General features: G+C 60.7%; 1 protein-coding gene across 1 annotated transcript; it reads left to right on the top strand.

Annotated features, from left to right (window-relative positions):
- Window positions 1-1,194: 1,194 nt before the first annotated feature.
- On the top strand, window positions 1,195-25,167 carry SNAPC4 (small nuclear RNA activating complex polypeptide 4). Its single transcript, XM_012445258.3, has 24 exons — window positions 1,195-1,425; window positions 2,306-2,443; window positions 3,577-3,623; window positions 4,743-4,910; window positions 5,090-5,215; window positions 5,637-5,715; window positions 6,182-6,263; window positions 7,675-7,779; window positions 7,858-7,930; window positions 9,296-9,460; window positions 12,690-12,837; window positions 14,090-14,196; window positions 14,359-14,453; window positions 16,448-16,542; window positions 17,184-17,263; window positions 17,555-18,016; window positions 18,827-18,910; window positions 19,088-19,337; window positions 19,731-19,801; window positions 20,250-20,360; window positions 21,096-21,123; window positions 21,632-23,313; window positions 24,284-24,422; window positions 24,976-25,167. Exons 1-23 carry the CDS (start codon window positions 1,245-1,247, stop codon window positions 24,413-24,415), a joined length of 4,509 nt encoding a protein of 1,502 aa, XP_012300681.2. The 5' UTR covers window positions 1,195-1,244; the 3' UTR covers window positions 24,416-24,422; window positions 24,976-25,167.
- The last annotated feature ends 749 nt before the right edge of the window (window positions 25,168-25,916 follow it).

Consider the following 25,916-nt stretch of genomic DNA (forward strand, 5'->3'; position numbering starts at 1 on the left):
GCACGTTCTGGAAGGAATGAATACCCACTTAGGGTAGGGCCCCAGGGCAGGTTTCCAGGCCAGGACACCCCAGAGGGCCTGGAAGGTGTGCATAGGTGACCAGGGAAGCAAGTGAGTTCAGCGTGGTGTGGCCCCCACCCCTTCTGGCCTTGGTCTCCTGCACGTGCCTGGAGATCGGCCTGGCCTGGGCGTCCTGGGCATGCAGGGCAGACTCGAGAAAAGCCTTTCACGTAGACTTTCTCATTGGTTGCTTAACCAAACCCCAAGATGTCCGTTAGCAGAGGATGAAACAGGCAGAGAGAGGTCCAGCGATGGCCGAAGGTCACAGCCAGTGAGGACCGGGCTTCCGGATCGTGACCAGGTGGCCGGGTGCCTGTCCCTGCCTGGCCCCTGCCTTGGGGTCCCGCGTCCTCCCGCGCCCCTCCAGAGCGTGCGGAGGCGGTCCCCGGGGCGGTCGCGCGAGGGCAGCAGTGAGCCGGTAGCCCCTGTGGTCCCGGGTGGCCGTAGCGGCCGTCCCGGCGTGCCCCGCGCATTAGGAGGCGGGACTTCCGGCGCGCGGCGCTCAAGTTCCCCAGCCGCCGGAAGCGTCGAGTCTGCGGTCGCCCGGGAGACGGCGGGATTCGCGCCGGTAGGTGAGGGCTGCGCCTGGCGGGTAGAGCGCGGGCGGCGCCGGCAGCTCCCAGCCTCTCCCCGAGGAGGGGGCGCTGTCCCGAGGAGCGGACAGCCGAGGCCCGGGATGGGGGCGGGGCAGCGTCCAAAGTCCGGGAAACTGAGGCCCGGCGTGGCCCCGTCTGGCCGAGCCCGGGCCCGCGGGGATTCCGGCCCTGGGAGCCCGTCTGCTGGGAGCGGGCTGCGGCCCCCGCGGGCTCCGAGGAGGCTCTGGCGGGGCGCCCCAGCTGCAGGGCTCCCGCGTGCGTCTCGGGACTGCGCCGGCGATCGCGCGGCGGCCGAGCCTCGAAGGGGGCTTCCCCAGGTCCCGCGGCGAGCGGGAGGCGGATCTGGGCCTGGGCGGGTCTGTTTCCCAAGCCGGTGCCTAAATCCCCGCCGCCCTGGCTCTTCCTGGGGTTCCCTGGGCCCAGGCGAGTCCGGGTGGCGTCCCCGCAGCTGGGGCTGGAGGGGCCGCCTGCTGCTCTCCGTCCTGGTGGGCAGCCCTCAGGACCAGCCTTTGGGAGAGGGGTGCGGGCGGAGGGTCAGCCCCTAAGTCAGTGGTTTAGGACGTGTGACTTTGACCTCCTTCCCGCTGAATGTCACTCACCTTAGCGACACGGGGACGGGAGGCAGCAGCCTCCTCCGCGGGCCCGGAGGCTCTGAACCGCCGGCTGTTAGCCGAGTTCAGTTTACGGGTTCACAAGCATTTGGGGCATAAGCAGGGGGCCTTGTGCAGGAGTGAGGGCCCTGGGCTGCTGCGGCTGACGGTGCTCGCGGGTGGGTGCCTTGGTTTTGTTCCAGCTGGGCAGGGCCCCTGTCAGTCTGCCGCAGGGAGAGCCATGCCAGGGACAGGGGAGGGTGTTTCTCTGATGTTGGGTGGTTTTGGCTCCTGGTTCTAGTGCTGCTTTGAGATTTTCTCTGCTAACGCTTCATTCTTCCACTCTGTCGTCCAGAGTCCTCCTCCCTTCAGACTTCCCAGACCACAGTTCCTAAGAAAAAACCTTGACAAACATTTGTTCAGGGTCAGGCCCGGCCGCGCTCCAGGTGCCGTTCTGGATGCGCAGAGAATGGCCAGCCTTGCCTTTGGGAGCTTCCTTCCCCCGTCCCGTTGGTGCCGTCGCCTGGGCAGTCTCAGTTCGTGTCTCTGTGACCGTTTCTCGGAGGTCCTCTGTGGGTCCAGCTCTGCACCATGGGCGAGCAGGAGGGCCCGAAGCTGTGGCCGTGGGTTTAGCTTTCGCGGGGGTCACGGGCTGTGTCCTTGCCCTGTGGTGACTTTGCCGCTGCACCACACACCTTCTGCAGTGGGTGTCGAGTTTCCGAGTGGCTTGGCGTGGGAGCAGACTGGACAGTGGGGCCTGTCCTTGTTCATCCATTCCCTGACGGTGCTGGCTGTAGCCTCAGAGCAGGCAGGAGATGTTCTTGGGGCTTAGGCTCTTGGCAGAGCACATAGCAGGAGTTCGTGGGGTACAGAAGGGTCTGAGGTTGCAGCCCCAGGGCTCCCCGATTCTCAGCCTGGCCTCTTAATCTTTCTCTGGGGAGCTCAGTGCCCACTGCCGAGCAGGCTCCTGCCATCCCCTGCGGGCAGGTGTGTTTGAAGGAGAACGGGATCCCAGCATGGTCTTGGTGTCTAACATCTTGGGATGTGTTTTGGAAGCAGGCGAAGTCATGGATATAGATGCTGAAAGAGAGAAGATAACACAGGAGATCAGGGAGCTGGAAAGGATTTTGGATCCCAGCTCCTCGGGCACGCACATGGAAATCTCAGAATCAAGTTTCGAGTCAGATTCTGAAGCAGGTGAGCCCCTTGCACCTGGCTTCCTGGGGGCCTGGTTAAGAACAGCTGGTCTGCCCTCTGGGTTCCTCTCAGGTACATTACGGTGTGATGGTAGCTGGCTGTGATCTCTCTGGCCTGTAATCCCAGGGACTCCAGAGGCTGAGGCAAGAGGATTATTGAATCCAGGAGTTCGTGTCCAGCCTGGACGTGACGCAGCAAGAGCCTAAAAATAATAATGATGATAAAATGATGGCTGGTGCTGCTTGGACCAGGCTCAAATCTTTGCCAACACTAGTGTCTACCTGTCCTCCAGCCAGAGAGCTTCTGACAGTTCCTTCTTTGCTGGCCCCTGAACCTACTGGCTGTGTGTGTACTGTGGGCTCTAGGCCTCTCAGGGTCTGGCCCTGGCCGCCTCGGCTCTGTGCGGGGCTTCTGGAGTGGACCATCCTGGGAGGAGAAGGCGGGCCTGGAGCTCACCCAACGGCAGCATGGACAGTCCATGCCTGGATGGTCACCACAGCTCACACCCCCAGGATCTCGTCTCCTCTCAGCCTCCCCTCCCCACGTGACCCCACCGCACAGCCTCCCCTCCCACAGCCTGCCCTCCCAACCTGCTCCTCTCTCCACATGCTCCCCTCTACGGTCCCTTTGGCTTTTGAGCCTCCCCCCAGCCCCACCAGCTGCTGCCTTGATAGGAGACTTCCCAGCCTTGCTGCCCCCTCTCCCCAGACCCAGGGCCTGCCTCTGAGGCCACCTGCTGTCTTTCTCCTGTGGTCAGGGCCTCTGTGTCCGTGCCTCCCCTCTGACTGGCTGAGCTCCGGAAGGACAGGCCCATTTTCCGCTAAAGCTTCCCCGTCTGTCTCTTCAGTGCAAAACAGCCTGTGCCATCCAGTGAGCCTCGTGTAGCGCTGTCGCATGTGCCTGGGGCTCCCCAGACTGCAGTCTTCTCTGTCTGGCTGACCCCGCCTTGGCCCAGTGCCCACCCCACTGTAGGGGAGGGAAGGTCCACTCACTGCAAGCCTCAGCCTGAGGCTCCCTCATCACCTCACGGCCCCAGGCCCTCTCTCCTCTGCCCTGCCCAGGAAGCAGTGGCGAGCTGCGCCCCACCCCGACCCAACGCTGGTCCCACACTGTGCTGCTTGTGTTTCCAACAGATTCGCCGCCTTCTGAGGACCTGGACGCTGCTGATGCCCTCATCTCGGTAACTGCTGCCTGACCTGGCGGTGCCACTGGGCCAGGCCTGCCACCACCTTCCCCAGTGGCCTGGGAGGAGGGGATGTGGTTTGAACCGTATTGGTTTTTCTGCATTATAAAAATGATGCTGTTATAAAAGAAATCAGGAAAAGCATCTGTCACTGAAATCGTCCCTAGAAATAACCACTGGTGACAGCTTGGTGATCACATCCCTCGGCTTTTTTCTGAGCTTGTACCTGTATGCCTCCGTCTCCAGTGTGGTGTCTGTCACTCGTGGGCAGCTGTGAGTCGTGTACCTGGGTCCTGCCTCTCAAAGCTCACCTCTCTGTGCCTCAGATTCCTGTGGGATGGTGGGGACATTTACAGCACACATCAGTTAACACGAGCAGCTGTACAAAAATCAGCTGGTACAGTGGCACACGCCTGTGGTCCCAGCTACTTGGGAGGCTGAGGTGGGAGGATCACTCGAGCCCAGGAAGTTGAGGGTCCAGTGAGGTGTGATTGTACCACTGCCCTCCAGCCCGGGTGGTGGAGTGAGACCTTGTCTCACAAAAAAGAGAGCTGCGTGGGCACCTGAATGGTGCGTGGCGGGGGCCGGCGAGGCTGGCCTCTGGCAGCTGCCTCACGTCGCCTTTGGAAAACGTTTGCCATTTGCTGCTTTTTTCCACCGAGTTGGTAGGTACTGAGTCAGCTCACGTTTTAGCGGCCGTGTGGTCCGCCGTCTGTCGGCGAGCGCCCACTGTAGCCGGGTGTTTTCACCGCGCCTGCTTCCTGGCTCTGCAGAGACTTGCTACCACACGCGCTTGCTCCCCGTGCGTCGCTGGTGATGGCCACCACCGGCTTGGGACGGAGTTCAGGGTCGCCCCAGCCCCGGTGCGTTCCATCAGGGGGCTCCACCTGCCACGGATTAGGAAAGGCTCACACGGGCCGCCTGGAGAGCGACAGGCCACTCCCAGGCTCAGACGCCCCCCTGCTGCCCGCCAGGACCTCCTCCCGCTTCCACACTGGCTGTTGCTGCGCCGGAGCTGCCTCGGTGTCCCAGAGGCCCAGCGACGGGCGACTGGCTCCCGAGGACGGGACCATCCACGTCTCATCTCCTCATGTGCCATTTCTGGCTCGTAACCAGGAAGAAGAAAGGTGGGGTGAAGCCAGCAACGATGAGGACGACCCCAAGGATAAGACCCTCCCCGAAGACCCGGAGACCTGCCTGCAGCTGAACATGGTCTACCAGGAGGTCATCCAGGAGAGGCTGGCTGATGCCAACCTGCTGCTGGCCCAGAACCGGGAGCAGCAGGTAGGATGGGCCGTGGCCCACAGTGCCCACGCCTCCCCACCCCAAGAGCCTCCCACAGCTGGGCCTCCCAGGTCCAGGGCTCCCCAGTGCTGTGCCTCTCGCTGCCCCGGGTCCCCTTCTCCACAGGGAGAGTCGTCGCTGCCAGCCCACAGGGGGTCCTTGCTTTGTGTCTTTCACAGGAGGAACTCATGAGGGATCTGGCTGGGTCCAAAGGCACCAAGGTGAAGGACGGCAAGAGCCTGCCCCCAAGCACATACATGGGGCACTTCATGAAGCCGTATTTCAAGGACAAGGTTACCGGCGTGGTGAGTAGCCGAGGCCCTGCTCTCATCAGCAAGGCTCTGGGCCCCGCAGGAAGGCCTCTTGTCCCCAGGTCCTGCTGTGGGGCGTCGTGAATTCCTTTGAGTTCAAGATAACATTGGTCAGCCTCCTTAAAACCGCCTCATCCGTGGTGGGCAGGCTGACCTCTGTGCTGCGTTGTGCTGGGCTCCAGGGCGTGCCCCTGTGAAGCGATGAGCAAACCCTCGTGTAGGCGCCCATGTCGCGTGTGCAAGGCCTGCCTCCTCAGCCTCGTGGAGGGGCCGACAGGGTTGCACCCCTCAGCCTCACAGTGGGGCAGGACGGGAAGCAGGGGTCAGAGTCCTGCTATGGGCTCCAGAGGGATGCCCTGGGCCTGCAGGGAGCACACGTGGTCTGTGCCTGTGGTGATGTGGTGCGCCCTGACAGGGGCCCCCTGCCAACGAGGACACGCGGGAGAAGGCTGCCCAGGGTATCAAGGCTTTCGAGGAGCTCCTCGTGACCAAATGTAAGAGCCCCAGCTGGCCCTGTGGCATCCCTGAACTTGGGGACTCTTCCCCATAGCCTTGTCTTCTCTAGTTTCTCCCCAAATTGTCAGACTTGTCTCTGCTGTGACCTCATGGTTCCTTCAGGCTTTGACCACTGGGACTGGCCCCTTGACCCCTGCCTTTCCCACGCTGAGCAGGTCCTTTCCAGAATGCCAGTCATGAGGCGCTGGCTGGGCCCCACCCCACCCTCTTGCTCGGTCTCCCCGCCTCCTCTTGGGCCGCAGAGCCCTGGTGACCGTGCACTGAGCTGGCACCAAGCCTTGGGTGGAGCTGTGTCTGCTGGGTGGAGGAGCTGCATCTGTGGGCCTGGCGTGCTGCTCACTCGCTGTGGGCCACCCCTCCGCCTCGGGAAGTGCACGCTGACCGCCGGGCTGGGCCATGGAGAGGACCCAGACCCTCAGTGGTGGCACTGTGGCTTCTCCTCAGGGAAGAGCTGGGAAAAGGCCTTGCTCCGAAAGTCAGTGGTGAGTGACCGCCTGCAGCGATTGCTTCAGCCCAAGTTACTGAAGTAAGTCTAAAAACAAAGGTCAGAAACAGCCGTCAGGCTGGGTGCAGGGCTCACGCCTGGAATCCCTGTGCTTTGGGAGGCCAAAGCAGGAGGATCTCTTAAGCCCAGGAGTTCAAGGCCAGCCTGGGCAGCATGGCTTGTGAAAAAGTAAAATCAAAAAGTAGACAAATGAGCTGGGTGTGGTGGTGCACGCCTGTGGTCCCAGCTACTTGGGAGGCTGAAGTGGGAGGATCAGTTGAGCCCAGGAGGTCAAGGCTACAGTGAGCCGAGATTGTACCGCTGCGTTCCAGCCTGGGCGACAGAGCGAGACCTTGTCCCAGAAACAAACAGAGCAGCCTTTCCCAGCCAACAGGAAAAGTCGCGGCCAGACAGTGTGGGCCTGGCGGAGATTCAGCTGAGCTGCATGCCTCGACCCTGCAGCGGCTCCTGCTAGCCATGGAGAGAGGCTGATGCCTGGATTTTTATGCCCTTTCCACCTCAAGGGGGCTTCCCCATGGCTGGGCGGCTAAGTGCGGGCTCAGTCCACACGGCCACAGTGAGGTGTGCGGCTCAGGCAGCTTCTCTTCTCTGGGCCTCTTTTCCCCATTCCTGAAACCTGTTTGCTGATGGGGTGATAAGGCGTGACTGAAGCGAGGCACAGTGTGACCTTACTGTCAGCGTGTGATGGCAGGTGCTGCTGTCTGGATGACTGTGGTCCGGGACAGAGGGGCTCCCAGAGCCGGGAGACCCAGCGGCAGCGGGCTGGCCACTCCCTCAGCAGCACGCGGGCCACTCCCTCAGCAGCACGCGGTCCCCACGTGTCTTCTGTGCGGCCACCATGAGCTCTCGAGGCAGAGGGAGTGCCGTGAGGATCGAAGCAGCCAGGGCATCTCTGGGCACTAAGAGGCCTTTGCCCAGGCCTGGGGTCCCGGGACCCTCCTGCCCCCCCGTGGCTTGATGTGCGTGGTCAGGGTTTGCAGTGGCGATCCTTGGTCCCTCCTCAGGCTCGGGGACAGCTGGGTTTTCCTCCCTGGCCTGCGCTGGGGAGTGGTTCTTCACTGTGGCCTCACAGCCTCCAGCCTCCTCACTGGGCATTAGTCAGGACATCTGCCCACAGCTGCATCTCTGTGCCAGGCACAGGCTGGGAGCTGGGGCACTGAGGTTTGGGCGGACTGTGGCGAGCTCTGAGACATGGGGGCCAGCAGGCGGTAGCCTCTGCTTCCGCAGGCACTGCAGCCCTTCCGACCCGGGTGGCAGCCTAGAGGTGGGTGCCACAGCTTCCATCATGGGTGAGGAGGCCGAGGCAGGGAGGGTGAGGGAGACTTGGAATCCCAGCTGAGCTTAACACTACTTGCCCTGTACCTCGAAGAGAACCCATCCCGCCCAGCAGCGCTCAGGCCCGCAGCCCTTCCACCTCTGTTCTGCCTTGCAGGCTCGAGTACTTGCACCAGAAGCAGAGCAAAGTCTCCAGTGAGCCAGAGAGGCAGGCCCTGGAGAAGCAGGCCAGGGAGGCCGAGAGGGAGATCCAGGACATCAAGTGAGGAGGTGCTCCTGGGAGGGCCCAGGGGAGCCCCCAGGCCAGGCATGGCGCCGATGCCCTTATCCCTTCCTCCAGCCAGCTTTCTGAAGAGGCCTTGCTGGGAAACAGGCTGGACAGCCACGACTGGGAGAAGATTTCCAATATGAACGTAAGTCAGGGGCAGGTCTGAGCCCCGAGCAGCTCACAGCGCAGCTGCCTGTAGCCCGGGTGCGGTTGGAATTGGGGGTTAAGGCCACACGCCCCCGAGCTACAGTTTCCATGTGACAGCGGGGGCTGCCACCCCGGTGAAGCGCATGTCTAGAGGTCGGGAGTGGCGAGCGGCCTCATGAGGGCCTTCTGCTGGTGCACGGCCCCTTCTGAGACAGTCGCAAGGCTCCCGGCCTCTCATCTGGACCCAAGTCTGCGTGTTTGGCCGTGCAAGGCCCAGTGAGCTGGACGAAGATTCTGCTTACTGGCAGCCGTGGAAGCCTGCAGGTGGCTGGGGAGAGCAAACGACTCAGCCTGGAGCTGCGTCCAGGGCGCTCCTGGGGTCAGTGGCCTGCAAGGCTGTAGGGTCCGGCCCTGCTAGGGTCGTGGGGTGTCCCCTATCTCTGTGCTGAGGCACGGGAGCCAAGCAGTGAGGAGACAGAACACCGAAGGACTGGATAGGAGCAGCTGGGCTCGGGGCCAGCGCCACCTACAGGCAGAGACAGGCGAGGTCCCCAGCGCCCAGGCGCCTCTGTATCATTAGGTACAGGTTGTGGGGGGGGTAGTGAGCAAGGTCATCTTAAGGACAGTGATAGGGTCAAGACAGTCACGTGAGCGACAAGCAAGGGGTCCTCCCCCATTAGGCCACCAGGCCACCGAGGCAAGGAGGTGGGCGGTGCGCAGCAAGGAGGCTGCAGTGTGCAACGTCTCTGACCTAGGGGCAGGCTACTTCTAGCAATTTCTACAGAAGGATGCTCTGAGTCAGCACAGTCGCAACAGAGCTGACAGGGTGTACAGCCACCTAGGCGCGATTATACCGGAGGGGTTTTGAGCCCTCAGACGTATGCGAGATTGCCAGCCTGAGGCCAGCTTTCCACAAGAACTGGATGCGAGAAACTACACCTCCCTTTCAGGAGGAGTGACTTGCTCCAAGCCTGCCATACAGCGATATCTTTATGATACTGAATGCTGCTGCCTGGGCCGGCCTGCCATGTAGCGCGTGCCCTTTCAGGCAGGGGCACTACCGCCTGGGCCGGCCTGCCATGTAGCGCGTGCCCTTTCAGGCAGGGGCACTACCTCCTGGGCCGTTGATTCGTGTCCTGGTGTGGTTGTTCCCTAGTTCATGCTCTGCAGTGTTTCTGCTCTAGACACTCCTCCGACTATAAACTAAGGTGTGATTATCTATGAAGAGGTGATATACAAAAGGAAATAAACGAGCAGTAAGATACTCTTCAGGTGCCGATTGTGCCGGGGTCTGCTTAGCTCTCCTTCCTCAGTTCCCAGAAGGGAGGTTACCCCACAAGGCTGGATGTCTCTGTTGGTGCAGTTTGAAGGCAGCCGCAGCGCAGAGGAGATCCAGAAGTTCTGGCAGAACTCGGAGCACCCCAGCATCAACAAGCAGGAGTGGAGCGGGGAGGAGCTGGAGCGGCTGCAGGCGATCGCGGCTGCGCACGGCCACCTGGAGTGGCAGCGGATCGCAGAGGAGCTGGGGGTAAGAACCCGCCCCGGACCCCGGGCGCCGGGAGGCCTGAGGGCGTGCGGGCTCCATAGTGGGAGGCTGCCGGACAGGTGCGGGGTCCCCGCTGCTCGCTAGCCACCAGGTTTCTGTGTGTCACCATCTCTGGGCTGTGGCCCTGGGGAAGGCAGCCCGCCCACCTCTCTCTGACACGGGCCGTCTCCGCGCTCCCCTGGGCCTCTCCAGGTGGCGGTGCGGGCTCAGCTTACCAGCGTTTGTCGCCTCTCTTATTTTTAGTCTCTCGTCTCCATCAGCCTCAGGAGTTTATTTTGTTGATGTTTCTAAAGAACACTTTCTCCTGGTTTGAGTTCTTTTTGCCGTTTTTCTGGTTTCCTGGTTTCCTGCATGAGGACTCAGTTCTTGACGTATGTGGGCCTTGTGTCTCGATAAGGAAGGCTTTTCAGGCCACGCTCTTCTGCGAGCAGCTCGGCGTGAACCGGTTTTTCATGATTCCAGAGTAGCCGCCGTTTCCATTTTTACTGTGTCTTTGGACGTAGGTTCATCTAGGAATCTGTGTTTCCATTTGTAAATAGTTGGGTTTCTGGGAGTTCTTACGGTGGTTCTTTATCTGAATTTGACTGGAACTTGACCTAGGGCCGTGATCGATAGAATCTCCCTTTTTCCTATGTGTTACTTTATGGCCGAGCACCTGATTATAGCAGACCAAGCTAAACTCGCCAAAAGTGTTTTTAAGAGAAAGTTGTTTATCTATGCACATAGAGCCTAATCTATGTCAGTTACTGAATTGAGCCAAGGCTGGTCTTGAACTCCTGGCTCAAACAGTCCTCCTTGCCTCAGCCTCCCAAAGTGTTAGGATCACAGGCGTGAGCCACTGTGCCCAGCCCACACAACTTTATGATGACTTTGGTGTTTTGGAATTTTTTTTTTTTTTTTTTTTTTGAGACAGAGTCTAGCTCTATTGCCCAGGCTGGAGTGCAGTGGTGCCATCTCGGCTCCCAGCCATGATGACTGTATTTACTTTGCAAATTACTTTTTTTTTTGAAGTCATTATCGACTGGGCATGGTGGCTCAAGCCTGTAATCCCAGCATTTTGGGAGGCCGAGGCGGGCGGATCATCTGAGGTCAGGAGTTTGAGACCAGCCTGGCCTACATAGTGAAACCCTATCTCTACTAAAAATACCAAAATTAGCTGGGCATGGTGGCATGCACCTGTAATCCCAGCTACGCGGGACGCTGAGGCAGGAGAATTGATTGAACCCAGGAAGTGGAGGTTGCAATGAGCTGAGATCGTGCCATTGCACTCCAGCCTGGGCAACAGCGTAAGACTCTGTCTCAAAAAAAAAAAAAAAGAAAGAAAGAAAAGGCATTATACTGGGCACGGTGGCTCACGCCTGTAATCCCAGCACTTTGGGAGGCCGAGGCGGGTGGATCACGAGGTCAAGAGATCGAGACCATCCTGGTCAACATGGTGAAACCCCCCCCGTCTCTACTAAAGATACAAAAAATTAGCTGGGCATGGTGGCGTGTGCCTGTAATCCCAGCTACTCAGGAGGCTGAGGCTGGAGAATTGCCTGAACCCAGGAGGCGGAGGATGCGGTGAGCCGAGATCGCGCCATTGCACTCCAGCCTGGGTAACAAGAGCGAAACTCCGTCTCAAAAAAAAAAAAAAACAACAGCATTATTATCCCTTTATCCTCTTTATTCTTTTTAAGCTTAAGTTCCATCTTCCTGGTAAAAGTGTTGCTGCTCCTGCTTTATTTTACATTTTTTACCCATCCCTGTATTTTTGGCCTTTTAAAAAATCATTTGAGGGTTTTGCTCTGTCACCCGCCTGGCCAGCCTCTGGCTTTGCAGGGAGGGTCGGTGTCCTGGTGCCTCGCCTGGGTCTGGTCTGCTGAGCTGTGTTACTCTGCGGCCTCTTTCCCTCCCACTCTCTTGCTGGTTTGGTGAAACCATGAATGCAGTTTTTCTCCCTGTGAACCCTCTACTGTCATCCATCCCATCAGTGGCTTTTTCTCCTTGGAACACGCAGTTAGACATGCTTCTCTGTGAATGTTGGAAATCGTGATGCCAGCAGCTCCCCCACCAGATTCTGTCTCCTTCCAGGGAAGTGTTCTGGCCCTGTCACAGCCAGGCTAAGGCCTCAGCAGCCTCATTCCAGCCTCTTGTGGGGCCGCTGCTCTCAGCTCCCCCAGCAGGGCCTGGGCTCTGAACCCCGCCCCACCCTCCAGTCCTTTGCCTTCCCAGATCCTTTGGCAGGCTTCGGATGGGTTTGAGAAGGATCTCTGTTTCCACTGGTTGGGAAGTGCCGGCTTGAGTGTAGGAGAACGGGTGAGGTCTGAAGCCTGTAGATGCCCCCGGAAGTGCTCCCGTGTGGGCCTGGTGGCTGGGGGAACAAGGCTCTCACATATAACTAGGATTGCCCTGTGGCTCACACAACTGGGGGCCGTGGTTTTCTTTGCGGTGAACGAGTCTCCGATTGACCTGCGCTGTAACGAGCTGGGAAGGACTTGATAGGGAAGAAAGCCTTAGAAGCAAACCTCACAGCTCAGCGACACCACATCCGGCCCTGGGTGCCCTCTGTCACCCAGCAGCTCACTTTAAGAGAACAGGGTTCAGGTAGCACTCATCAGCTCTTAGAAAACCCCTTCCAAGATTTGGGCACATGGTCTGCCGTGTAGACTGAAGGTGGGCTCGCTGAACTGAGCCACGCAGGGAAGCTGGGAGAGTCATTTCAGGGCCCTCCTTTCTGAGGGCGTCTCCTGAGACATGGATGCCACCCCAAGGGTTGTCCCATACCTCCCCACCCCACACCCCTTAGCTGGAGACACCCTGGGGCTGGAGAAGGGAGAGAAGGCGCTGGCACGTGCATTGAAAGGCACACCACATGCAGAGCGGCGCGCTTGCCGGCCCCTGCCAGCTGGGGGTGTCTCTGTCGAGTGAGCTGCAGTGTGGTTTTGGAGTCACATCAGTCACCTGCTGTGAATTCTTCTTCATATTTTCTTAATTAAAGGTTTGATTCTTCTCACCCGGCCTTTCCAGGTCCTCTTTAGTGGGTGTAGGGTCTTCCCACCCTGGGGTGCGCTCCATCAGCCCACAGGAGTCTGGGAGGAGAGCCAGGGTCTGCAAAAGGGTCACCCTAGCGGCTGGTGGGCCCACCTGCGGCCTGGAGCACTCTCAGAGCCGGATCTGGACGTCCTGCAGTGCAGTAACACCTATTTGCTTTCGTTTGGGCCTTGGGAAGACCAGCCGCAGTGCCTTCCAGTGCCTCCAGAAATTCCAGCAGCACAACAAAACCCTGAAACGCAAGGAGTGGACGGAGGAGGAGGACCGCATGCTCACGCAGCTGGTGCAGGAGATGCGCGTCGGCAGCCACATCCCCTACCGCAGAAGTGAGACCCCCGCACATCCCCTCCCGCAGAAGTGAGACGCCCCCCACATCCCCTCCCGCAGAAGTGAGACGCCCCCCACATCCCCTACCGCAGAAGTGAGACCCCCGCACATCCCCTCCCACAGAAGTGAGACGTCCCCCACATCCCCTACCGCAGAAGTGAGACGCCTCCCACATCCCCTCCCGCAGAAGTGAGACGCCCCCCACATCCCCTCCCGCAGAAGCGAGACCCCCACCACATCCCCTACCGCAGAAGCGAGACTCCCACCACATCCCCTCCCGCAAAAGTGAGACGCCCCCCCACATCCCCTACCGCAGAAGTAAGACCCCCACCACATCCCCTCCCGCAGAAGTGAGACCCCCCACATCCCCTCCTGCAGAAGTGAGACCCCCCACATCCCCTCCCGCAGAAGTGAGACGCCCCCCCCACATCCCCTACTGCAGAAGCGAGACCCCCACCACATCCCCTCCCGCAGAAGTGAGACGCCCCCCACATCCCCTACTGCAGAAGCGAGACCCCCACCACATCCCCTCCTGCAGAAGTGAGACCCCCCACATCCCCTCCCGCAGAAGTGAGACGCCCCCTACATCCCCTACCACAGAAGCGAGACCCCCACCACATCCCCTCCCGCAGAAGTGAGACTCCCCCACATCCCCTCCCGCAGAAGTGAGACTCCCCCACATCCCCTCCCGCATAAGTGAGATGCCCCCCACATCCCCTACCGCAGAAGTGAGACGCCCCCCACATCCCCTACCACAGGAGTGAGACGCCCCCCACATCCCCTACCGCAGAAGTGAGACCCCCACCACATCCCCTCCCGCAGAAGTGAGACGTCAGCCACCACACCCCTCCCGCAGAAGTGAGACGTCCCCCACCACACCCCTCCCGCAGAAGTGATACGTCCCCCACATCCCCTCCCGCAGAAGTGAGACACCCCCCATATCCCCTACCGCAGAAGTGAGATGCCCCCACAATATCCCTTCCCGTCCCAGCGTTTCTCAGGCTGTCACGGGGCCCCACATCAGGACGGAGGAGATGTGCAGGGGAAATTCACAGGGCAGCCAGATGTGCCGGGGCTTAAACAGGCCTGGCTATTCCACGGTTCACTTCTTGATGGCTAAAGTGACTCTTTCTATGTGACCCATCTGGAGGGTGGGTGTCTGGGCCCCATGGGATCCCCCTGTCCCTAGCTGTGTACTGTATGGTGTATGACTTGGCCCCACGGGACCCTACCCCATCCCTCTGTTTCTAGTTGTCTATTATATGGAAGGGAGAGACTCCATGCAGCTGATCTATCGGTGGACCAAGAGCTTGGATCCTGCCCTGAAGAAGGGGTGCTGGGCCCCAGAGGAAGATGCTGTAAGTGTGCTGTGCCCTGGGAGAACTGGCCTCTGGGAAGGTGGCGGGACTGTGCTCAGTGACTGCGGGGCCCCAGTGGGCCCCTGTCTGACTGGGTCCAGGGTGAGGAGGCTGCAGCCGTGCCTGCAGAGATGTCACTCGTCTGCCTGTCCCTTCCTGCAGAAGTTGCTTCAAGCTGTTGCCAAATATGGGGAGCAGGATTGGTTTAAAATCCGGGAAGAGGTGCCAGGTAGGAGCGATGCCCAGTGCCGAGATCGGTGAGTTGCACAGTGCTGGGTGAGGGAGGGGCTGGTGTGGGCTGAAAGTTGACCCTCGTATAGGCCATGGGCAGGCCGGGCCACGGCAACCAGGAGGGATTTGCTATCACAGGAGCAGAGCGCAGCCTGTGGGGGCTTGGTGTGCCAGGGTTGACCCATGTGGGAAGCAGGATAAGCTATTTTTTTCCGACCTTGACTTCTTTATTGCGTGTTTGCCATGAGCAAGGCACAGGCTGCACTGGAGACAGCGCCCTGGTCGGCCTTTCCTGACCCTTGTTGTCAGATTCTCCCAGACCGCTGGTGGACAGGGTCCCTGGGCAGACGCTGCAGCTCCCCTCTTTGCTTGCTCCTGGTCCTTTCAAAAACAGCGTTACCGAGATAATTCACATGCCGTGTAGTGTGTTCATTTACAATATGTTCAAAAGCCAGGCGCAGTGGCTCATGCCTGTAATCCCAGCACTTTGGGAGGCTAAGGCAGGTGGATCACTTCACTTGAGGCCAGGCCAACATGGCAAAACCCCATCTCTATTAAAAGTACAAAAATTAGCCTAGTGTGGTGATATGTGCCTGTGGTCGCAGCTACTCTGGAGGATGAGGCAGGAGAATCGCTTGAACCTGGGAGGCGGAGGTTGCAGTGAGCCGAGATCACGCCACTGCACTCCAGCCTGGCTCTCAAAAAAATATAAATTAATTAATTACAATGAAGTGTAGAGTTAAGTGGTTTTTAGTATTTAGTATTCGTTGAGCAGTGCAGCCATCACCAAATCAATTGTAAAACATATCACCCCCCAAAAAAAGCTGTTCAACAAAAATCCACCCAATCTCAACACGGCCAAAGAACTTGAGTGGCCGTCTCTCCTAAGAAGACGCACAGGTGGCCACAAGCACGTGCAGAGATGCTCAGCGCTGAGAGTCCCGGGGGAGGCGCAGGTCAAACGCGTGCATTGGGATGGCTGTTGCTCTAAAAAAAGTCACTGTTGGCAAGGATGTAGAGAAATTGAAAGCTTTGTGCCTTCTGGTGGGAATGTAAGATGGTCCAGCTGCTGTGGGAAATAAGGTGGTTCCTCAAAGAGTTAAACATAGAATCATACCCCCAAGATTGATGAGCATAGAATCCGAAAGAGTTGAAAGCAGGAACTCAGATACAGCTGTGTGCACAGTGCATCTTTCACCAGAGTAAAAGTTTGGAAACAGCCCACGCATTCGTCAGCAGATGAGTGGAAAACAAACTTTTCATGCAGTGCAGTATCATTTAGCCTTAAAAGAGTGGAATTCTCACATAAATATATTTCTGCAAATTCTAGTACAAAGTGGGTGAACCCTGAAAACGTTCTGAACATCCCCTGCCCGTTTCTACACAGACACATTGTTCATTTCTCTTAGGTGTGTCCTGGGAGTGGCATTGTAACTCGGTGTTTAACCTTTTGAGGAATGGGAGACCGTTTTCCAAAGGGGTTGAACCGTTTCATGTTCCCACTAGCGATGTCTCAGGCTTCCGGTTCTCCACATTCTCACCAGCACTTGGGATCTGTCTGTGATTCTTAGCCACCGTCTCTGGTGTGGGTGGCGTCTCACTGTGGTTTTCACGTGCGCCTCCCTGTGGCTAATGACGTGGGGCCTCTTGTCATGTGCTTGGTGGCTGTTCACAGAAATAGATTTTTAGAGGGATGTCTGTTTAAGTCCTTTGCCCATTTTTAACATTGTCTGTCTTGGTATTACCGACTTGTAAGAGTTCTCTGTGTTCCGGATACAAGTTCCTTACCAGACGTGATTTGCAGACGTTCCGTCCTAGTCTGCCCGCTGTCTTTCTGCTTTCTCGACAGTGTCCTCTGGGACGCAAAACTTTGGACTTCGATGAAGTCCGCTTTATCTGTAGTTTTCTTTCATCGACTGCACTTTTAGTGTCATCGCCAAGAAAGCACGAAAGAAACCGGGGCAGCAGCGGGCGGCGTCTCAGCGTCTAACAGGTTCTTTTCTTTCCATGTCACTTTCAGGTATCTCAGGAGATTACATTTCAGTCTGAAAAAGGGGCGGTGGAATTTAAAAGAAGAGGAACAGTTAATTGAATTAATAGAAAAATACGGTGTTGGTAAGTTGTTGATAGTTTTTCTAGTTTTTTTTTTTTAGAAATGAGATCAAGATCAAGACAGAGCAAGCTCTGTCATCCGGGCCGGGGTGTGGTGGCGTGACCATAGCCCACTGCAGCTGCAAATTTCTGGGCTCAAGCCATCCTCCCACCTCAGCCTCCCAACAAGCTGGGACTGCAGGTGTGTGCCACCACACCCGACGAGCTGAGTGTTTCATAGCTAAGTCTGCTTGTATCTGTCATGTCTCCTTAGAGTAAATTCTAGCTGTGGTATTGCCATGTGCAGGGACACAGCAGCTGCTAAGGCTCTGCCCTGTGACAGCAGCACCTGTGCTCCCCCCGCCGCTGCATGGAGAGCGTGAATTATGGGGGATGGCCGAGGCCAGCAGATATGTGAGGGCCGTGGTGTGCTTGGGACGATTTTCCCTTCTCACACGTTTGCCAGAACTTTCCTAAGGGCCTGAGCATCCACTGAGAGTCAGATGCGCCCACCACACTTGACCCTGCTTCTCACGCAGCGTGAGGGTGCGCAGGAGGCCCCACTCTGATGACAGGACCCATGGCGAGTCTCCTGGGGAACAGCGAGTCCGTCTTGGGGATGAATCTTTGGATGACGCCATTTCCATGGGGTTTGGCCTTTGTAGGTCACTGGGCAAAAATAGCTTCTGAGCTGCCCCATCGGTCCGGCTCCCAGTGTCTGAGCAAGTGGAAGATCATGATGGGGGTGAGGCACTCACTCGTTCTTTACCCGAAACCGACAATGGCCTGGTCGATTGGGGGACCCAGCAGGAGGAGGGAGGGAGGGAGGCGGGTGGAGGGAAGTGGGGGCATTTGGTTTCTGGCCCTGGCTTTTCTTCTGGGTGGCCAAGGGCAGAGGGATACCCTGACTCGGCAGCAGCTCTTGACCCCGGAGGTGCCCCGATTGGACCTCTCGCCAAAGGGCCGGCCTGCTTGCTGCTGTCATCGGCAAACCCCGGGAAGCCGAGGCCTCCAAGTAGCCCCTTCCTCCCCTCAGAAGAAGCAGGGTCTCCGGAGGCGGCGGCGGAGGGCCCGTCACAGGGTCCGCTGGAGCTCTAGCAGCAGCAGCAGCAGCGGAGGCAGCAGCAGAGGGGGCGGCAGCGGCAGCAGCGGCAGTGACGACGAGGAGCCGGAGCAGGCGCAGGCCGGGGACGGTGGCCGAGCGCTGCTGTCCCCGCAATACGTGGTCCCGGACGTGGATCTGTGGGTTCCTGCCAGGCAGAGCACCGGAGGGGCAGGGGACTGGCTGGGATGCCCCGCTGCCTCCCCCAACCCTCTCAAGGGATCCAATGCCAGCCAAGGTGACAGCAAGGAAGCTTCCGCCACACCCACGGCTCCTGGAGAGGGGAGCAGCCCAGCACAGGCCCCTGCCAGGGCCCACAGCCCCGTCCCGAGAGCTGCCCAGGCCTCCCACTTGGCAGACACTCCACCGGCGGGTGCAGAGAAGCAGGCCCCCGAGGTAGGCCCAGGCCCCAGGTGCACCATGGGAAGTGCACTCCCGGCGCTCGCCAGGGCGGGTGATAAGGGACCGTGCGGCAGCTGGGCCCCAGAGTGTGCGATCAGGACGCCCTGCTTCTGGCTGAGCTCTGGAGAGCTGTGCGTGGTGGGGGGCTCGTTGGGGAAGCCTGCATTTTTCCCGGCTTGTTGACGGTTTCGGGGACATGGCCGAATGGGCACTTGGGCCTGGAGGCATTTCTGAAACATTTCACCCCCAAGCCAGGGTGGGGGAGGCAGAGGCGGCAGCGGGGGGAGCCCCCTTCCCCACTCTGAGCCTGCGCACTGGAGACCCTTCTTGGGGAGGGCCTCTCCACCGACCTGGGCCCAGCCTGGCTCACGGTGCGTCTGCCTGTCACGTCAGGCCCTGGGCGCAGGCCCAGCTCTGGCCGTGTCCATGGAGCCGTCAGAGTTGAACAGGCCGGTCTGTCCTGGGAGGCGCTGGCGGGGACAGTGGACACTGAGGCTACCAGCAGAGCAAGGGCGTGGCACCCGCTGCCACACAGCCAGTGTCTCCCCGGGCTGGGGCCTTAGCTGGAGGAGCTGCTGTCAGCCTGAGGAGCTGAATGAGGGGTGTGGGACCCTGTTACTGTCCCAGGAGCCAGACCTCGGGGAGGCCCTGCCTGGGGACCCTGCGCTTCCCATGGTGAACGTTCTGTGAGGCAGAGCTGGGCTCTGCACAGCCACACTTTGGAGCCTGGGGGAAGAGGCGGCCATGTCTGGGCCGTGTGGGGAAGGCCCCCACGTGCCCTGCCTCAAGCAGGTTTCCCATCAGTGTGGGAGGCGTCTGCTGACGGTGCCTGTGGAGACCGTGCTGAGGGTGCTCGGGACCGACACAGCTGCTCGGAGCTGCACGCAGGTGAGGCCTGTTGTGGACACGCACACCCACGCCACCACGTGCCCGGCCCTGGTCTGAGCGATTCTTCTCTCCCACCGATCACACCCTAACGGGGGTGGAGGGCAGCACTGGCCACTGAGCAGGGTCCACTCCAGGGGCCGGGCCTGGCCAGGGGCTCCAAGTGTCACCTTCTTACAGAAAGAGCAGCTGAGGCAGCCGCCCCTGCCCAGCTCATCCCCAGGGGTCAGCCCTGGTGACGGCGTGGCCCGGTCCCATGTGCGGTGGCTTCGGCACAGAGCCACCCAGAGTGGGCAGCGGCGCTGGAGACAGGCTCTGCACCGGAGGCTCCTGGACCGCAGGCTGCTCCTGGCTGTGACCCCCTGGGTGGGGGACGTCGTCCTGCCCTGCACACAGGCTCCCCAGAGACCCGCTGCAGTGCAGACTCGAGGTATGGCCTGGGGCTTCCTTGGGAGCCTCCTAGGGCCAGGGGTGAGGATGAGGAGTACATCCAGCCTGGCAGATGGTGGTCACTTTTTGGGGTGGGCCCCACCTCTGGTGAGCTTTCTGTCCCTGAAGGTTTCCAGGACACCCAGTCAGAGCCAGCCCTCCCTCCCTGCCCCACCACTCTTCCTGGGCCAAGCACGTGGCAGCTGGGCTGCCTTTTTTGTGTGGTGACAGGGCTGAGAGGGCCCACCCTTTGTCCTGCTGTGGTTGTGTAGTGCTGGTGCCAAGGCCTCTCCTCCCAGCCGGACCTGGCTCCCAATCCTGAGGGCTCCCAGAGCCTTCTCAAAAGCCACATGGGAGCTGAGGCTGCTTACCACCTGTCCCCCTGTGCCCGCAGCGGATGGCCTCAGGGAGCAGCTGCAGCAGGCCCACCTGACCAGCACCCCCGTGTTTACCCTGTTCACCCAGGTAAGCCGCTTGGTCAGAGCCTCATCTTCTTTTGCCTTGTAAAAAGATTTTGGTGAAGTTTTGAAATCTGCCGTATATTCATTCCTTAAAATCCAATTATCTCAAGTTTTATGGCCTTGAAAATGCACTTTCCATGCCTTACACTGTCAGCAAGTGAACGTGCAGGGGGCGCCAGCTAAAGCCCACTGCCACCATTGAGCCAAACGCTGTCTGGAGAGGGGCACCGGGGGCCCCGGCGTGAGTGGGAGATGGGGAGGGAGGAGAGCAGGCCGGGACACGTGGGAGGCTTTGCTGGGTGTCCACAGCCTCAGGGCTACCCCAGGCTCTGCCCAGCCTCTGGGGCTTTGGAGTTGCCCCCGAAAGCAGCTGCAGTTAGGGTGCCTCCTGAGTCTCGGGCGTAGGGTCTGAGGAGGGCTGGGCAGGGAGCCCTTGCACCTTTGTTTTTTAGTTATTCCAGATCGACACTGCCGGCTGCTTGGAGGTTGTCCGAGAGAGGAAGGCCCTGCCGCCCAGGCTACCCCGGGCTGCTGCTCAGGACCCACCACTGCATCTTCCGCAGGTAACGGGCACTTGGGCTGAGAAGTGAGGATGACTGCTGCGCTCCCCAGCGTGGCGGGGGCTTCCACGAAGGCTCCATGCCTGCCCCACCCACTCTGCCATACCCCCAGGGAGGCATCTGCTCTTCCCACCTGAGGGGACGAAGCCCTGAGAGGCCCCAGGGAAGTCAGGCAGGTGCAGATTGGGGCTGACACTGGGGTGCCCATGTGCCTAGCCTGTTTCCCCCATAACCCCACCGGGCAGAGGTCATGGACATGGGCGCTGTCTGCCACGGGTGCCTGGTTCTTGCCTTTCTGCTCCAGGAACTAAACTCACACGAGTTCACCAAGGCCTCACCCCTGAACCCCGTCACCTGGGGATGGGGGTGACAAAGCATTGTCACTTAGAGGAGCAGGGGCAGCACTGGGGTGCCTCCTAGTCCTCTGTGCTCCCAGCCCCCTGCCTGTCCCTGCGGACCCCACCCTGCCCCCAACCTCCCAGAAGAGCTCTCGAGGGCAGCCTTGGGAGGAGCTGCAGGGGCAGGAGGCCAGGCCTTTGCCTGCTGTGCCGCACGCTTGGCCACAGCTGTGGCTGCGGAGTTCCTGCAGAGGCGTGTGTGAGGCCGCACTAGCCCTTGGGGCCTCGACCCCATTTCAGGGAGTGGCAGGGGACAGTCCAGATGCTAAGAGAGGTGGTCCAAGCCCACAGATGCCGCCTGAGCTGCTGACTCCTGTCCTCTCCTCTCTTCCTTCTCCAGGCCTCCTCAAATGCCCAGAGCACTCCAGGTAACACCTCTGCTGCTCTGCCCTGGTGGGGAAGGGGGCTCACCTGGCCCTGGCTCTCACCCACAGCCCCCAAGCAGCACAGCCTGTGGCCCCTGGTGACAGAGCCCCCGCGAGTCCCACCGCAGGGATGAGAGTCCAGCTGGGCCAGCACCCTGCAGCCCTGAGGCTTCCCCCACACGGGGCCTGGAGGCAGGGGTCTTTTTGAGTGAGGGTCTGCGCATGCTCCAAGCCAGCAGCATCGGGCAAAGCCTGGGCTCCCGGCTGGTCTCAGCCAGCATTAAATGGGCCGGGCTTCCCAGAGTGCCCAGTGGCCTGGCTTTGGCCGGAGCATTGGGGTCTGGGGTAACTACTGTGACCGGCAGACCCAGGACATGCCACTGGACCCCCTCTTGGCTCCAGATCCCAGGCTTCGCACATGGGTCCTCCTGATGAGGGGATGGCAGCGAGGGGTTGTCCCTGGGTCACATGCCTGGGGCTCCTCCTCAGGTGTGGTGTGTCCTCCCCATAGGCTGCCCCTTCCCAAACGTGCCGGCTCAAGAAGCCTCAAAGAGCTCCAGCCACAAAGGGAGCCGGAGCCGGGCGTCCAGCCGGGCAGAGCGCACCCTGCCCCAGGTGTCCCCACTGGCTCCGACCGGCCCCCGGCCCAAGCCCAAGACCGTGTCAGAGCTGCTTCAGGAGAAGCGGCTTCAGGAGGCCCGCGCCAGGGAGGCCGCCCGGGGCCCGGTGCTGCTGCCGTCCCAGCTGCTGGTGTCGCCTGTGGTCCTCCAGCCCCCTCTACCACACGCCCCGCACTGCCGCCCAGCCCCCGGGCCCGCCGTCTCAAATGCACCACTCTCTGGGCCTGGGACCCCCGCAGCAGCCAGGCCTGGCACTTCTGGCTTCCAGCAGGAGGTTGGGACTTCAGCCACGGACAAGAGACTCTCCACCCTGCAAGCCCTGCCCCTCGCTCCTGCCTTCACGGGGGCTGAGGGCACAGCCCCTGCTGCTTCTAGAGCCCCTTCCCTGGGCCCCGGCCAGGTCTCTGTGAGCTGCCCCGGGAGCAGTCTCGGACATTCTCAGGCCCCTGCTGCGTCCCGGAAGCAGGGCCTGCCTGAGGCGCCACCCTTCCTCCCTGCAGCCCCCAGCCCTGCCCCACCGCCCGTCCAGCCCCTCAGCCTGACGCACGTAGGAGGACCAGGTGTGGTGGCCAGTGTCCCCCTGCCTGTCACCTGGGTGCTCACAGCCCAGGGGCTTCTCCCTGTTCCTGTGCCAGCTGTGGTGGGCCTTCCCAGGCCTGTAGGGACCCCCGGCCCCACAGGGCTGCTGGCCACTCTGCTGCCTCCCCTGACTGAGGCTCAGGCAGCCCAGGACCCCAGGGCTGTGGCCAATATGAACGTGGAACCAGAGCCTTCCTGCAGGACAGACCCACCAGCCCCTCCCACACAGGCCCCCTCCCAAAGTCCTGCAGAAGTGGATGACAGTGTGGCCCTTGTCCCTGGAGAGGCCCAGGTGGCCAGGGAGATACCTGCACCCATGGCATCCACCCAGACCGACCTCCCTGAAGCAGAACCCCCCTGCCCCAGGAGGCTGCCAGACCTTGGTGGTGCCATCCCAGCAAGTGAGCCAGCAGGGACACCAGGGTCCCCCTCAGGGACACAGGAGCCCAGGGGGCCTCTGGGCCTGGAGAGACCACCCCTGCCACAGCCTGGGCCTGAGAAGGGGGCCCTGGACCTGGGCCTGCTGTCCCAGGAAGGCGAGACGGCCACACAGGAGTGGCTGGGGGGTCAGCGGGGGGTGCGTGTGCCTCCCCTGGTGAGCAGACTGCCCTATCAGCCCCCGGCCCTGTGCAGCCTGCGAGCACTGGCCGGCCTCCTGCTCTGCAAGAAGGCCCTGGAACACAAGGCTGCCTCCCTGGTGGGCCTCCCGACCGGGGTCAAAACTGAGCAGCCAGCAGGAGTGCTGCAGGCCGCACGGGGGCTGGTGCGGGGGCAGCTCCAGGACAACCCCGCCTATCTCCTGCTGCGGGCACGGTTCCTGGCGGCCTTCACCCTCCCTGCACTCCTGGCCACTCTGGCCCCCCACGGCGTCCGCACCACCCTCTCAGCAGCTTCGATGGCGGGCTCCGAGAGTGAGGAGGAAGACCTGAGTGAGCTGGAACTCGCAGATGGGGCCGGGCAGCTGGGTCACGTGGTGGCCACACGGCCTGTTCAGGTGAGGTGGGTGCCCAGCCCCACTTCCCCATGGCAGGCGACGGGGTGGGGGTCGGTGGAAGTTGCGGGCAGGAGGGCTGGCTGCTGGGTATCTCAGGAGGAGGAAGCTGGCTCCTGGCCTGCCCAGTTGTGTGTAGATTCTGCAGACGTTGCCGCCCTTTGGGGCAGTGTGGAAAATAGGAGAGGGGCCTCATTCTCCTCCTGGTGCTGCCAGCCAGGTCTTGTCTGAGCAGGCAGCTCTGGGAGTGGTGCTGACCCGGCTCTGAGCCGCACATGCCACACCGTGTGCCCCGGGGTGGGCCTCAGGCACAGCAGAGGGTGGCAGCTGTGTTTGTCCTGCATTTCTAGGGTCCCAAAAGTCCCTCTCGCTGTCATCTCTCTGAGTATACTTGGGAAGAGTTTTCCAAGTTCTGTAGGCAAAACCACATTCGGAACCCTGGAGGAGGAACTGTGAGGAGGCGTGGCCTGGGAGGCTTCCTCCCTTGCTGCCAGGGTGTCCACTTGCAGCCACCAGGGGGCTGGCCTCCCTGAGAAACCGCCAGAAGCAGGCAGCCTCCGCTGGGCCTGTGGGCCTGCCGTGGGGATGGTAGCAGGGGCTGTCCATCTCTTCCCACGGTTGTGCCTCGAGAGTCCCTGGGCTGAAGTGAGGGAGAAAGCACTGCCCGGGAGTGGGCTGAGGACCCCGGCCGGCCAGAGGAAGAGGCTCCCGTGCCACGGCCATGTGTGATGGCCAGCCTGTGGGGGAGCAGAAGGCTGGCCACAGGGACGGCTTAGACAGGGTTGGAGCCCCCGAGGGAGGGAGAGCGCAGTAGGAAGCAGTCACACGTGGCCTTAGGAGTGCCTGGAGCAGCTCCGGCCCAAGATGAGGGGCCCATCCCGAGTGGGACACTTGCCCACAGGGCCTCTCCTCACTTCCTGCCCATCATGGCTTGGGGCAGTCACTCAGCCCCACTGCCTGGATTTTGTTTTAGGGAGCCCCAGACTCTGGTGAATGCTCTGCCTCCCCCTGCCAGGGTGCTTCTGATGACCTTGATGTTGACGACCTTGATGTGCTGAGAACCCGCCATGCCAGGCACACCCGGAAGCGGAGGTGGCTGGTGTGAGCAGCAGGTGAGCCCGAGTGGGAGGCCACTGCCCTGCGACCCAGGGGAGAGAGTGGCGTCCGAGCTGGGGGACCCCAGCTTCCCTCTGCTCTGTGCTTTGGCACTGACAGTAGGTGTGTTGGGTTAGTTGGGGGGCTGGGACCGTGCGGGCCTTGAGGGCAGGTCCAGAGTCATGGAGGCCCTCTGCGGGGAGAAGCATTCAAGCTGCCCGTGCCTCGGCCCTGGCCCCACTGCCCCTGACCACAAGCCTCATTCCCTGCCTTTGTTGGGGTCTCAGCTCCTCCCCAGCTGCTGTACGTTAGTGGCGCGCATTCCCGTGCATCGCTCCACCCTCCCCACCATCACCAGCCGCAGGGCACCGGGCTGGCTTTTCACTGCTGGGGCCCTGGTTCACAGATGGCAGGTGCCCTGGCCCTTGGCACATGTGGATCGGATTCACCAAGCAGACCAGGAGTGGCTGGCGCCAGGGTGGCCTTGGTTCCCGTCTCTCTGTCCCGGCACCGCTTGGGGTCTGGCTGGGCTCGGGGGCACCCCACCACCCGGGTGTTCTTGTGTTCCAGGACAGGCACTCCCCAGAGGCCCATGACCCTGCTGGCGAGAGGCAGCCGCAGGCCAGGGAGCTGCTGGCTGCTGACCGATCACGTCTGCGGGAAACAGGGGTGGCCCTGCAAACTGAATGTGTGGCCGGTCCCCGAGTGCACGTCTCAGCCCTGGGAGGAATAAAGCTCTGTTTCTAACTGTAGAGCCGGACACTGGCTGCTGTGCTTTGTTGTCCTGAGATACTGGGCAGTGTACAGGGAGCCTCTACCCAGCCAGGGTCAGGCCGCTGCCCGGTGGCCCAGCCACTCTAGTGCAGGCAGTTCGGGGACAGCAGGATGCTGGGGCTCAGCACTGTGGTCCTCGAGCCCCTGTACCTGGCCGCCCTCCTGGCAGAGACGCAGGCCTTCGCCCATTCCTTGGACAGCATCTGTGGCTGTCCTTCAGGCCGAGCCGGGCTTCCCTGGAACAGGTGACCTGGCTACCCAGACATGGCACCCCCCACACCCGCCTTCACTGTTCCTTTTGCGTGGGCCTTTCTTGGCACAAGACCAGGCCTCGTCTTCCCCGTCTGTCCCCTCACAGCCTTTCCTTTGCTCCGTGCCGGCGTCCTCAGGCCCTTGGTGCTCCTGTGGGCTTCACTCCTTCACTGGGACCACTGTGGGGACTCAGCTGTGGGCACCCGGCCAGCCTGGCTCCCGAACATGTGTTCCTGTGCCTGGTTCTCTGGTGGCTGGTGCCCCTCTCCTGGGGGCCCCTCTGGCCTGTGGGTGATGTAGAGGTATATTTCATTTCCACATAGGGATTTTCCAGATCCCTGTTACTGATTTTTAGCTTACTTCTGATGTGGTTAGAGAACATGACACGTGTTCAATCCTAAAGACACACACCACAAGGAAGACACTGGGGTCCTCGTTCTACAAGCTGGGGAAACACTGGCTCATGAGGGCCTGGCACCAGCTCG

Source organism: Aotus nancymaae, unplaced genomic scaffold (assembly GCF_030222135.1).
Source record: "Aotus nancymaae isolate 86718 unplaced genomic scaffold, 86718_ANA_hifiasm-v0.15.2.pri h1tg000063l, whole genome shotgun sequence".
Taxonomy (NCBI): domain Eukaryota; kingdom Metazoa; phylum Chordata; class Mammalia; order Primates; family Aotidae; genus Aotus; species Aotus nancymaae.

Bases quoted from the DNA above. Each gene is read 5' to 3' on its own strand.
- SNAPC4 (XM_012445258.3), top strand. From the start codon at position 1,245: ATGTCACTCACCTTAGCGACACGGGGACGGGAGGCAGCAGCCTCCTCC. The intron at 19,338-19,730 runs GTATGGCCTGGG...CTGTGCCCGCAG, and splicing joins CGCTGCAGTGCAGACTCGAG to CGGATGGCCTCAGGGAGCAG. The intron at 23,314-24,283 runs GTGAGGTGGGTG...ATTTTGTTTTAG, and splicing joins TGGCCACACGGCCTGTTCAG to GGAGCCCCAGACTCTGGTGA.